Consider the following 13,277-nt stretch of genomic DNA (forward strand, 5'->3'; position numbering starts at 1 on the left):
TGTGCTTCAGGAATACGAGGAGATTCCATGGCCTTTGGGAATCTAGACCGAGGATTTTCACGAAAAGGCGAGTTTAAAAGACTACTGTGGTGTTCTGCTCCCAGCGGAGCGGTTCTGATGGCCATAGACGGTTTTCGGCTCGTGCCGGAATGGTTTGTCCCTAAAAAGTAGTCCCTAAAGTGTAAAAGAGGATTAAATCCTATAAAGAGAGATGTTAGTCCTGATTACTGATGCCGGATTCCTAAAATCACAATAATGTCCCTAAGGCCGGTGACGAGCCTCTGGGTGAGAGAGAAGCGGAAGGATATTGTGGACAAGTATTTATTAAGGAAAAAAAAGACGAAAAGCGCATGAAGAAGTAAACAAATGAAGAATTAAGAAGTGCCGCCTTAAAGGGCCAGTGTTGATGGCCTGCCGAGCATCGGCCTCAGACAAGGCCTCGGGAGAGGAGAGGGCGGGTTCGAGTCCAGAATGACGTCGGCCCCCCGGCTACACTCGGGACACTTGGGTGAGAGCAGCCACCCTGGCCAAGAGCCATCGCCTTCCCGAGGTGAAGGCAGAGTGGTCATCGCGGTCGCGCATTTCACCTGAGCCCCATGGAAAGCGCCCGGTGGGGGCGAAGGACTCGCCCCGAACCCCGGCTTCGGCCGAAGAAAATGGCCTCCCGTGGCCGACTTGGTCTGTTCGCTTCCGAGTTCGCGAACCTTTCCCCAGCCGGGACAGCAGGGCCCGGGCCAGCTGACTGACGTGCGTTTCTGTTGGGGAGGGGTCCAAAAATCAATGCATTTCCAACAGAAGGGGGGTGTTGTCCCCAGAGAGCAGACCTGGGGGAAGAGGCTTCGAGAAGGAGGGCTGGAGGCCTTCCTTGAAATGGGTGTGTTTTGGTCCAAGGTCGTGGGGTTGCTTGGGGATGAAGTAGGGGTCCTATTTCCCCTTAAAAAAAAAAAGAAAAAAAGAGCTCAGACTGACTCCGCACTCTAAGGCCCGGAGAACTCTTTAATCCCCTCTGCATAGTTGCCGCTTCTCCCTTGCCTGGGTAACTAGTGACCCATTCTTATTTCTCCTTACATTCCAACCATGATTCACTGAGATTCTACGCACGGAAATGTTTGACCACCACAGCCATATGAGGTAGGGCAGGATTTAGCCTCCATTTTAGATAAAAGAAAGCTCCTGGACTTGGAGAAATAAAGTGACTTATCCAAGGTCACCTGACGACTAAGTGGCAGGTCTAACTTGAGCTCAGGTCTTCCTGACATCCAATACCAATTCTTTCTGTCACAAACACAAAATCCAAGGCCTGAAAAGCTGGCTCAGCAGTTAAGAGCCCTGGCTGCTCTTTCAGAGGGTCTGAGTTTGGCTCCCAGCACCCAAACTGTGGCTCACAATTGTTTATAAACTCCAGATCCAAGGTATCTGATGCTCTGCATTGGCACCAGGCACATCCGTGGTTTGCACATATACACGTGCAGGAAAGAAAACAAACTCAGATATGTGAAATAATAAAAACAATTTAAAAGCAAAGCACAAAATCCTTTTTTTCTCCATCCCCTCAAGAACTCTGGATTGAGAATTTCCAGTAACTTGAAGCTTCAGACCTCTGCAGACTGTTATGCATTTGACAGTCATTTGTTAGGGGGAAAAATAGTTCTTGAGTTTCAAGTTGCCTGGACTTCACTGTGAAGACTAGCCACAGGGAGCCAAAATAGCAAGAAAATCCAAGTAGCAACTTAAGTAGCAACTTGTGACCCAAACTGCTGGGAGCTTGGGAATTTGTGGACAGATGTTGTGGAGCCGTTGACTGGGAAATGGAAGGAAGGACGTTTTGTTTTGTTTTTAAGGCAAGGCCTCATTATATACTGCAGTCTTGCCTGAAATGCAGATTTTGCCTTAATCGCCACAGTAATTGCAACTGTAGGTACTTGTCACCTCCCGGGTTAAAGGTGTTTTCTAAGTAAAAGGGTTTAAGAACCTCAGAGTGCTGGGTGGGGCGGCACTTTAGTGACAGACTGCCTCGGAGGGAAAGCAAACAGGAATGCCCCTGGGGGGGGGGGCATTAAGATGTTTTGAAGATGACCATTCCAGCCTGTTTTCCGTGTGGTCTGCCTGAAAAGCCTGCTTTTCTTCCTCCGTTGCTTAGGCCGCCGGGAAACCAGGAACTAAGAGGGAGAAGGGGCACAGGTACTGGAGGAGACGGCTCAGTAGTTAAGAGCACTTGTTCTTGCAGAGGACCAGGCACAGCTCCCAACGCCCCCAGTTCACAGCTGTAAGCCCAGCTCCAGGGATCCCACGTTCTCGTCTGACCTCCACCGGCACCAGGCCTGCGTGGTGCAGAGACATACAGGCAAATGAAAACTCACATAAAGTGTGTATTAATTTTTTTTTTAAGTGAAAAAGGGGACTTGGCAGACAACCTGACTGGGAGAGTCAAACCTCCCACATTTAAGGCTCTTAGAGGACTTGGACTCTCACAGTCAGGACTATGGAAGTTACCGTGGAACCTAGACTAATTTTCCTAGACCGGGCCTCTCCGTGGGGTCTCTTCGATAACGAGATAACATGATCACCGGGCTGCAGAATTCCAGAACGTCTGTATTCTGGATCCTCGCCCTCTGCCAAGCACTTTCCACCCTCCAGTCGCTGTTGAACCGCTCTACCACCAGCAGAGACCATTCCTGCTTCACAAACCCAGACTCAGAACAGCTAATCTCTTAGCCCACGTTTGCAGAGCCAGCATTTGAGTTGTGAAGCCGACTTTACTTTTCCCCTGCGTCCCGGCTCCCACTGCCCAGCTGTCGCCGCCGGTGTCACGGGCTTTTCTGCAGCCTATTTGCTTTGTGACCTTGTGAAGCAGCAGTACTGTGCAGTGAGTGGCGCCCGTCTTTAGGGCCACCCTCACCCTGCTGTTAAAGCCCCGAAGAACGACTGTATTTTCCAGAGAGGCACAAGTCTGGGGAAGTGGTCAGACCCACAGGGTGTTAGGGAATTCGGAGGAAGGAGCCTGAAGATCACCAGCACTGTCCCCAAGGAAAGGGAGATCCTGGGGCCCGGGTGGCAGGAGCTGCCAGTAGCTAGCCCTCGGTTCGGTGGCTCTGGGCACCAGGAGGTGCTGGAGCGGTCAGTTTAAAGCTGTGTGCAGGTTAGCGGCTGGAGCCGGGCAGGCCCAGCGGGGTCGACACAGTATCCCACGCGAGGCCAAGGCCACCTAGACAGGCCACACAGCACCCTGGGCGCACCCCTCCGAGGGGGGGGGCGGGTCCTGGCTTTCTAGAAAGTTCTCTGGGAAGAGGTGGAGCTAAGGTGTAACAACCAAGATTTAAGGGCCTGGGAAGAGGCAGCGGCGTCGGGAGCCCAGCACTGGGTACCCCAATCCACAGGGCAGTGTGCAGAGCTAGGTCAGAAGCCCTCCCTCTCGGGGCGGGGCCGACCCACAGCCGGATCCTTGCAAGAACTCCAGGCCACAGGACATTCCCTCCAAACTCCCGCCCCGGGGGTCCTCCCTGACCCCGGTGTGAGGCCTGTTTTCTCCTGGTCTCCTTAGGGAGGAGGGAAGATACTCCTTATAAGGAAGCCTTAGCTTTCCGCGGGCGCTAGTGGTGGTAGTGGGGCTGGACTCGTGTCTCGCGCAGCCCGCCCGCTTCCCGCCCTTTCCACGGGCGCCCAGACGGCAGACTTGAGGTTTTCTTTTGTTTAATGAAGCGTTCAATTGCACGTGAGTCTTCAGTGAAGTCCCGAGCGGGATGTGTACTTGTGCGTGTGTCCGGGGCATCCCAGCCCCCAGCCTGCACACTCCTCCCGTCCCTCCCCACTCCCGCGGGCTCTGGCCTTTCTCGCAACCTTCCAGCCAATCAGTCTTCAGGCCAGGTCCAAGTCCCAACTTGCCCAAGAGCTGAGCCTCGGCAGGGAGCCGACTCGGCGGGAGCAAAGTCAGGTGACCCGGAGGGTGGGGCCGGAGGGTGCTCCCCACCAACCCCAAAGCTAGAACGTGCACCGTGACAGCAGCCGACCGCGGCAGGCTTGGGGACTCAGCCTGGGAACATAGGTGCGAGCTGCGGGGAAGGCTGGGGTCTTAGGGGACCCCTACTAAAGGAGGGTGACCGAGGATGGGAAGGAAGGTTTCTGTTTTCCTAAACCTAAGGAGGCTCAGGACACAGCAGGACATGCGGGGACCCCTCATAGCCTTCTCAGTTGCTAGAGAGACCCCGTCCTTGAGTCACCTCTTCTGGATCCGAAATTGTCGGAAGAGCCACTGGACAACGAAGGGCCACAGGATAAAGAAGAGCACCGTGGGAGCCGAGAGCCGTAGGGGCCGAGGCCGAGTCCTTGGCGGCCTCTGCTGCCAAGAGGGAAGGAATCAGAAGCCAGCCCAGGGGCAGTACGACCTAGTAGCCTGTTTCCGGACTCATCCGGCCTGGCCTCCCTAAGACCTGGAGGGTCCCCCGCACAGGCCCCACAACGCTGAAGTGAACCCCTGGTTCTCTCTCACACACAGTCCAATCCCACGCGATAGGAGAGGCTGCAGGAATATAGCCTAGGTTCCAAGCCGGCTCCTCCAGGCTGCGGAGGAAGCCGTGGCTAAGGACTGAAGACCCTCTGTTGTAAAGCACGTATTTTAGACAAGGCCCGGAGTGCTCAGATGTTAGTTTCTAAATATCCATTCTAGAGAGAGCCTGACTCTTCGGAGGAGCGACTGATTGCAAGGTTGGGGCAAGGAAGGTGAGGCACTGTAAGAAGAGCTCCAAAGTTGTGACAATCGAGCTTAAAAAGAGAAAAAAATAGAGAGGAGCTGGTAAGCTAGTTCAGCGACAAGAGCGCCCACTGAAGCCCCAGCCCCAACTCCGGAGCTGTCCTCTGACTTCCGCATGCACACGGCAGGACACAGTGGGTCCATAACTTCCATCAGAGGGTCCGACAACCTCAAAACCAGCGCCGCCCAGACAGTGCACGGACATAGTGCAAGCAAAACACCCACGCACATAAACTAAACATTTAAAAAAAAAATAGAAAGGCTGAGTGTATGTGGTGGCTGTGTGACAGGGCGATTGCCTAGCAGGTGAGGTGCTGGCTTCAATCCCCAGAACCACAGGGAAAAAAAAACGATGATTATAGAAATTATACCACTGAGGGGGCTTTCCAGTCAATTCCTTACTTTAAAAATCCCTTAGGGTCAGGAGAGACGGCCCTCGGTTTAGAGCACATGCGCTCTTGCAGAGGGGCTAAGTGCGATTCCCAGCACCCACATCAGACGACTCACAGCCATCCATAACTCCATTCCAGAGGCTCTGACACTCTTCTGAACTCAGTGGGCCAGTCCGGTCTACAGAGTGAGTGTCAGGACAGCCAGGGCTACACGGTGAGAACTCTGTTTCAAAAAGAGGAGGCAGAGGAAGAAAAGGAAGAGAAAGAAGAGGAGGAGGAGGAGGAGAAGAAGACCAGCACAATGGCGCACTGGTGCACGCCTGCAATCCCAGCACTCAGGGAGGCACGGGCAGGCAGATCTCTGTGAGTTCGAGGCCAGCCTGGTCTACAAAGCCCAGGACAGCCAGGGCTACACAGAGAAACCCTGTCCGGAACCCCCACCCTCCAAAAAGGAAGAAACCCTGCTTTTTCTGTGGGCAACTTTGTTTCAAGGAAAACCCTACAGAAAACAAAATGCTAACCTGTTAGAGGAATAAGAGAATTGAAAATCAACAGATGTTGCAATCATTAAATAAATGACTGTCCGGGCAAAGATGATCACTTGCTGCCAAGCCCAGTACAGCATAGTTGATGAACTGGACACTCCCTGGCCTCAAGAGGAAAACCTGACAGAGTTGGGGCCAAACTGCCACCGTCCTACGCTGCCCAGCAGTACACGCTAGACTCACTAGTGGTAGAGGGCCAGATATCCCCCGTCCCCTGATGTGAGGAATATCACTCTGATACCGTTTGATGTGTGTGTGTGTGTGTGTGCGTGTGCGTGTGTGCACATGTGTGTGTGTGTGCGTGTGCGTGTGTGCACATGTGTGTGCGTGTGCGTGTGTGCACATGTGTGTGCGTGTGCGTGTGTGCACATGTGTGTGCGTGTGCGTGTGTGCACATGTGTGTGCGTGTGCGTGTGTGCACATGTGTGTGCGTGTGCGTGTGTGCACATGCCTGTGATGTATGTGGGGTGCCAATCAAGGTCTGATTCCCTGAAGCTCAAGTTCCAGGCATTTCTGGGCTGACACAGGCAAGGAAGTAAAGCTAGGGCCTCTGAATGAACAGGAAGCACTCCTAACAGGTGATCCGTCTTTCCGGCCTCCAGATTTCCATTCTCATTTTTCCGAGACAGGGTCTTTGTAGCTCAGGCTGGCCTAGGAACTCACAGTAACCCTCCTGTCTCAGCCTCCCAAGTGCTGGGATTACAAGTATAAATTATACTGGGTGGCAAAGGAAAGGAGGCAGAAGCAGGCACACCAGTATGAGCTGAAAACCAGCCTGGTCTACATAGTGAGTTCAAGACCAGCCAGGGCTACCCGGTGAGACTCTGTCTCGGACAAAAACAAACAATTCAACCAACCAAAAAAATCCAAGCGCTAGACAGATGACTCAGTTAAGAGCACTCGCTGCTCTTGCAGAGGGCCCGGAACTAACATGGCAGCTCACAACTGTCCTCGATTCCACTTCCTAGGGACCTAACTCCTGTTCTGACTTCTGAGGACACCAGATGCACATGTGGTGCAGACACACACACACACACACACACACACACACACACACACACGCAGGCAAAACACCCACACACATAAAAACAAAAACACTAAAGCCAAACACAGGCGTAAGCTACCATACCTGGCCTCTCATGGAGCCTCGACCAGAATGCTTACCTGGGCACCAAGCCAATCTTTGCATCTCACACTCATTTCACAGGAAACACAATATACCAAATCAGATATGATCAGACCCCAAAAGGTAGTACCTTCCTCATGCCAGAACTAGTCTAGGCTGAGGGTGTAGTGAGATGCGGAGCTGAATGAATGCCCTGGGTTTGACACCTGCACAGCCAACAATGATGAGGAACTAGGGACAGCGTGACCCGGGCCTGCGTAACAGCAGCTGGAAAAGGCAGTCTCAGGAAGGCTAGGAAAACCCGAACTTGGATTAAAGAATTAACTGTAATAAAATGTATTCGGGGGGCTGAAGAGATGGCTCGGTGCTTGAGAACACTGGCTGCTCCTCCAGAGGACCCGGGTTCCATTCCCAGCACCCACATGGCAGCTCACAAGATCCGACAGCCTCACACAGACATGCGTGCAGGCAGAACACCAATGCACATGAAATAAAAATAAAGTGACAAAAGTGTTCAGAGTGGAATGGTAAACATAAGCATTATGATGCTTTACAGTTTAATTTAATTTATTTCTTATTTTTAGGCTGGCCCGGGACTCAGTGTGTAGCTTAGGCTAGCTTCAAATTGCACGGATCCTCCCGCTTCTGTCTCCAGAGGTTTACGGTATGCCAGGACAATCTGCTTAAAAATGCTTAGGATCTGTGAGATGGGACGAAGGCGAGAATGGGTGCTGAGGCCAAGCCTGATGACCCAAGTTTAATCTCCAGGACTAACGTGGCAGTAGGAGAGACACAACTGTCTTCCACACGTGCTCCATGGCATGCACACACATGTACACACACACACACACACACACACACACACTCATGCCACCTCGCCAGATTTTAACCAGGCCCGATGTCACAAGCCTGTGATTTCAAGTTACTTAGCAAATGCTAGGTTTAAACTCCCCCACCCCCACCCCCACCCCCCCTTTTGGTGGTGGCAGAGCCCTGTGCCTCTAGGGAAATGCCCTTTTGCTGAGATTCACTCCCAGCCCAAGTCCAGCCATTTTATAATCTATAAAACACATTACAATTTCAAGTGGCCAATTTTGTAAGATCTCCTCTTAATTAGAAAAACAGGCTCAGTGCTAGTCCTCGCTCTGGAATCCAGAGCACTGGGGGTGGGGCGGGAGAAATAACTTAGCACTTCAAGTAGGTAAAAGGTAAACCGGGGAAGGGGGGAATGCTTTGGGCGGGAAGGGGAGGCAGTGTTGAAATCCTGGTCACCAGGGCTCAGATCCACCATACTCAGGGGCTTAGGGGTCACACCAGAGGTCCCCAAACCACAGCAACTAGGCCCACTCCTGTGATAACCCCAGGCTTCTCGCTAGGGTGAGTACCTCCTTGGGATGAGCCCTCAGAGTGACAGCCCATTGGAGGAGACTGCTGGGTCCTGCTGAAGCAGTTCAGTGACGTCTCCCATGACGTGGCTACCCCCCCCCCCCACCCGGGGAAGCTAAATTCTCAGACCTCAGTTTCCCATTCTGTAAAAGAGAAATAAAGGCAGGTGTGGCGGTGACCTCCGTAGTCTCCACACTTAGGAGGCTGAGGCCAGGAGACTACAAATTTTAAGCCTTCAGGCTACACAGCAACATCAGGCCAGAAACAAATCGACAAAAGTCAAGCCTTGAGGCCACATTGTGAGTGAGGATTTGGGGTGTGTGTGGGGGGGGGGCGGTGAGACAATACCAACAAATCAGTAGCGAAGCAAAGAACTGGTCTGGATTAGAAAACACTTAGGTGGCCAGGCAGAGCGGCTCCTGCCTGTAATCCCAGCACTGTGATTCGTACGTGTAACAGAGAGACAGGCAGCTCCCTGGAAGACCAGCGGAGTCCACCTAGTTCCCGACCCGACCGGCCTACCTTACGGACTTAAGTTTCTGTCTCAAACCGGACAGATCAAACAAAACAAAGGGGGGTGTGCCTGTGCTGTGAGGTGCTCTGCACGAGATGGGGTGCCGGGAGATGAGAGGTGCGAAGTCGGACTGTTGCAAACCCTACAGTTTGGGTAGGAATTGTGGTGCCGGCTGAGGGTCCACAGTGACCCCCCACCCACAGCGCAAAAAGCAGACACTTCCAACTCTTAGGCGTGACTCCCTGCTTGCTGGGTCATCAGGGAAAGGTCCTCCTTTCCCAGTGTGCTCCTGTAGCGCTCCCGCTAGGATATGAACACTCCTGACTAGAGGCAGATGGATCTCTGTGAGTTCGAGGCCAGCCTGGTCTACAAAGGGAGATCCAGGACAACCAAGGCCACACAGAGAAACCCTGTCTTGAATAAATAAATAAATAAAGGCCTCACTGTTCTCTGCACAAAGCAGTAGACAGGTCAGGTGGAGTCATGGGGCCAAAACCCAAGCCAGCTCAAAGAGGAGCCCAGAGCAGAGGTCTGAGGCAACCTCGCCCAATCTTGAGGTAAAGGAGGGACTCACCTGCTCAGGTGGCTGGGGCTTGCTCTCCAGGCTCTGCAGCCTCCTCTGAACATCCCTCATGCTTTCCTGCATGGCCCGGACTGTTCCCACCAGCCATCTGTCCAATTCCTGGGGCTCCACCAAGCTGCCGCCCAACCCCTCTGTGGAGCACGGAGACACGGGGAAGGTGACTCAGGAGACAATTTGTGCAAGCTGGGGCAGGTCCAGAGAAAAGTACGAAGGCCCTCTGCAAGGTCCCCTCACAGGACTGAGTCCTGGGCTGCTGAGATGGGGTTGAATCCTAGCACCGCCACTGAGTAGCTGTGTGGCTCTGGGCAGCTCATTCACCTCTCTGAGCCTTGTTTTGGCTCCTGAAAATTAGGCGAGGATGTTGGCTTCCATCCCGTCTCTTCAGGAAATAAGGGACTATTTAGGAAAGCACCCCTTCGGAGAGTTAGCATACGGGAGTCGTAGACAAAGATAAGTCAGACAGAACTCACTGTCTCCCTTTGAGAATTCCAAATGGGAGGCTCAGAGAGTGGACCAACTTCCCAGTGTGCACCTGTGTCTCCAAGTTGCCCCCGCTGAGGGACAGAGGCCAGCGGAGAGCCAGGACAAGGATTTTGCTCGCAAAGGCAGGCGTCTGTCTGTCTCCCAGGCTGCTCTCCTGCCACCCCACTGGACTTTCACCTCTGCCCTAAGAGGGCAGCCCAGGAGAGGCATAGGGGACCAAGACCATGGGCAGGGTAGAAAGCTCACCTTTCTCACCGGGGGATTCGGGGCTGCTACTGGTGTCCAGCTCTCTGCCAGCTGCTTCCTTCTGCTCGGCCCAAACCTGCTCAGATGAGCCGCAGGTCCCAGGATGGAGGTGGGGGAGCGTGGACACGGGAACAGGGGACAAGAGGGGCGATCTCACCAGCTCCGGCTCAAGGTGCTCCACGGAGTCACAGAAAACATCCAGGTCCAAGTCTCTGGGTGGCTGGGACTCTGGAAGAGGGGAAAGGACCAGCTCTTGGGGAGGGCGGCTGCACCGGGGTTGGGGTCCCTGCTCTGGAGGGAAGGGAGAGTGGGCCGCTGAGTACCAAGCCCTTCCTGGGGAGGCCGAGAGTTCCTGCCACTGCAGGTGCGAGGGGCCCGAGAAATGAGAGGCTGCTAACAGAGTCTCAGAGCGTCCCCTTGGCCTCTGAGAGCACAGGAAGTCTCAGTGTCCCTGGGCATGCAGAGGACAGCGTGGCATCCCGCTTCTTTCTCCTCTTCCCCCGGCGGTGTTCCTTCCCAGTCTGTGTGTGGCCCTGTATCTCTCCTGCTCACCAACAAACCTGGATTTGGAGGTACTGGCTCCCTGAGTTGGCTAGAAGGCTCTGGAGCAGCCTGATCGGCTCTCTGCGGTGCTGGCTCTTTCCAACCTGTCAAGACACAGTACTCAAAGGTGGGGCGGGGAAGGGCTGCGTCTTCCAGTGCGATTGAGTCGCCCCTTGTCCCCATTAGTCATGCACACTGGCTGATAACTAGCCCGACAGGGGCACTGATTTGAGGTCCTTACAGAAGCCACACCTGGTGTCCCGTGGCTGAACAGCACCACCCACCAGCCTACAGCTGGGACAGTTCACTCTGTTTTTCAGGGCTCCCCCCCTGAAGATCTGACCTGTGACCCTTCTCAGGAAGGTTTCTGGGGGCCTCGGCATGTCGGGGATCACCTGGTACAGGGGCTCGAAATAACCAAACATATTCTCCGCCACCTCGCCCAGGGGCACTGTGTCGATCACCTGTGCAGGAAGGGTTCTAATGGGGCAGGCTGGACCCTCCCACTAGCACCCACAATCCCCCTCTCCAGCCTCTCTCCTTACTACCCTCTTTTCATACTCCTCCACCTCCCATCAGTGGGGATCTGAGAGAATTGGGGGGGGGAGGGCAACAGGAAGGTAGTGATTTCCAAAGGTATATCAATGGTTAGGAAACACGGAAGCCCACCCCTGGAAGAGTGAGAGGGAAGCCCCCCGTTAGGGACGGAGCTCCACAGCCCTCGCTACCTTCTGGGCCACCAGCTTCATCTCTGAGATGTAGGCGGACATGGCTTCCTCCCTGCTCATCTTGCCCAGGCTGTTCCAGGCATCCCTAGGAGGCAGAGGGCTGTGAAAAGTCTGCGTGACAACTGAGGCATTTTTTTTACCTTGCAGGAGGGGAGCTCACCACTTGTAACGTCCAATGGGGTCCCAGAACCCAGGCCGGGGGACCAGGCAGGGCCCCATAGTAGCCTGCTTGTAGTAGCTGTAGAATCTCAGCATCTCTTCATAGGAGGGGCGGTAAGAGCCTGAGCAGAGGGTTGGGAAGTGGAGGGTACCTCATCAGCCCCAGTTCCAAAAGGATGGAGGCTGCACCTTGGCCTCCCAAAGGCGGCCAGAGCACCTGGGACAGGAAGCAGAGGGGACCCCACCACAGCACACGGAGGCACTTGTCTGTAAACATTTGCCGGGTTCGGGCCCAGTTCTTTCTTGGGGTCGGAGCCCAACCATCCTGAACCCCAAAATGCCGGTCCCTACGGCCTCACCATTCTTAGGCAGGTTCTGAATGACGCTCACTGCTGCCTGGAACTGTTTCTGACAGTCGGGCTCTTCTTTCTCGGTGCCCATGGTTTACTCCAAACTCTGAGGCTCTACTTTGCAGCGTCTCTGCAAGAGCGAGCGTCAGGAGTGTGACCAGGCCTCATGGTCCACGGTGGCACTCTAAGCCCCTGGTCCAGAGGGGCCAACTATGTCCCAAGACCTGAGCGCTACCCGAGGAGGTCAGAGGTTGAGCTGAGGAGGCTCCTTCTCCTACCTCAAGGCAGCGTCAATGGGGCCAGGGTGGCGAGGAAGCACCGGCTGGGCCATGAGTGGGAGGAGAGGCAGGTGGCAAGGGTCTCGGAGCCACAGACGTCCCCAGATGTAGCTCTCTAGATGCCCAATTTCCATTTCCTGAACGGGCGAATCAGCGAGCGAGGAGGAGTCATAGCAGAGTGGGAGGAACAGCCTCCCACCCCGGCTCTCCGCGCCCCGGCCCTTCACTCACCCCTGGGTCCCCACAGCCGGGACACCGGGGTCCTCTTCTCAGCACTAACCAGTGGTTTCCGATTGACCTCTGGGTCCAGAGGGGCAGGGAAAGGGCGGGACGCGAAAAGGAGGAGAAGACTAAGCCAATGAGAGGCACCGTTTCACATTCGGGGCTTTTATGCCCGAACCAGTCAGAAAGGCTCTTTCAAGATTATGCAAATAGTTTCACCCTGCCTCTCGCAGTCAGGCGGGGCTCGCCGATGGGTCGCCCTCCGCACCCCTTGGCAGCCAGAGGCGGGCTGCAGCGCCCCCCGGTGGACGCGCTGAACGGTCGCGGGGTCCTCGCGCCCCCTGGTGGAAGCTCGGGGAGTTGCTGGGCTAATGCCGGCCCCGCCTCCCCGGAGCACCTCGACCCTGGCAGCAAGAGGCGGGTCCCGGGACCCGGCGTCCCGCAGAAGGCAGCTTTGGGAGCAAACCAGAAAAAAAAAATAACGAAGGAGAACATTCCTGGAAGGAGCCGAGAGGATCGAAAGCAGAGGCGAAGGCCTGGCCCACGGTAGTAAGGGAATTCAAGACGGCAGAGGTGATGGGGACCCTGGGCTTGAATAGAAGGGGACAGAATACAGCGGGGCAAGAAAGGAGCGATTCCGGGACCCGGAAAAACAAACAAACAAACAAACAAACCGTGGGAAGCCTGGCTGTCGGCCGCCGCCAGGTGAAGGTGTACCACCAGCCCCTACCGGATGCTTGAGAGAGCCGCACGGACACCCTACCCTTGGCATTCGCCAGACTCCACCGGCACCCGTACGAAGCGGTGTTTTGGTTTTTAATGGGCTGACGTCATCAGCACCTTGACAGAGTTCGGTGCAGATCTTTTGGCCAAGGATGGAGTGTCGCTTTGAACCCCAGACCTAGCTTCTGGGGCGCTAAGCTTAGTCGCACCTCAGCCTTCAGCTCGTGAGCTTGGAGACGCCCCGCTTTGGAG

At 54.8% G+C, this 13,277-nt stretch overlaps 1 protein-coding gene across 6 annotated transcripts; it reads right to left on the bottom strand.

Moving 5' to 3' along the window:
- Window positions 1–307: 307 nt before the first annotated feature.
- On the bottom strand, window positions 308–13,093 carry Acbd4 (acyl-CoA binding domain containing 4). 6 transcript variants are annotated; one of them, XM_060386598.1, is made up of 10 exons: window positions 12,977–13,093; window positions 12,081–12,754; window positions 11,812–11,932; window positions 11,454–11,574; window positions 11,294–11,378; window positions 10,909–11,029; window positions 10,583–10,669; window positions 10,023–10,250; window positions 9,285–9,424; window positions 3,674–4,336 (listed from the first exon to the last, which is right to left on the bottom strand). In XM_060386598.1, exons 3-10 carry the CDS (start codon window positions 11,891–11,893, stop codon window positions 4,214–4,216), a joined length of 987 nt encoding a protein of 328 aa, XP_060242581.1. In that variant the 5' UTR covers window positions 11,894–11,932; window positions 12,081–12,754; window positions 12,977–13,093; the 3' UTR covers window positions 3,674–4,213. The 6 variants fall into 6 exon arrangements, with proteins under 6 accessions (XP_060242585.1, XP_060242581.1, XP_060242580.1 ...); XM_060386597.1 differs by lacking the exon at window positions 12,977–13,093 and having other exon boundaries at window positions 12,081–12,217; window positions 12,312–12,552; XM_060386602.1 differs by lacking the exons at window positions 3,674–4,336; window positions 12,977–13,093 and adding an exon at window positions 308–933 and having other exon boundaries at window positions 12,081–12,552.
- Between the last annotated feature and the right edge of the window lie 184 nt (window positions 13,094–13,277).

This window comes from Meriones unguiculatus, chromosome 7 (genome assembly GCF_030254825.1).
Source record: "Meriones unguiculatus strain TT.TT164.6M chromosome 7, Bangor_MerUng_6.1, whole genome shotgun sequence".
Lineage (NCBI taxonomy): Eukaryota > Metazoa > Chordata > Mammalia > Rodentia > Muridae > Meriones > Meriones unguiculatus.

Excerpts from the sequence above, each read along its gene's own strand:
- Acbd4 (XM_060386598.1), bottom strand. The coding sequence starts at position 11,893 with ATGGGCACCGAGAAAGAAGAGCCCGACTGTCAGAAACAGTTCCAGGCA. Across the intron at positions 11,575-11,811 it reads TCAGAACCTGCCTAAGAATG|GCTCTTACCGCCCCTCCTAT; the intron begins GTGAGGCCGTAG and ends CCCTCTGCTCAG. Across the intron at positions 11,030-11,293 it reads TGAAGCTGGTGGCCCAGAAG|GTGATCGACACAGTGCCCCT; the intron begins GTAGCGAGGGCT and ends CTTCCTGCACAG.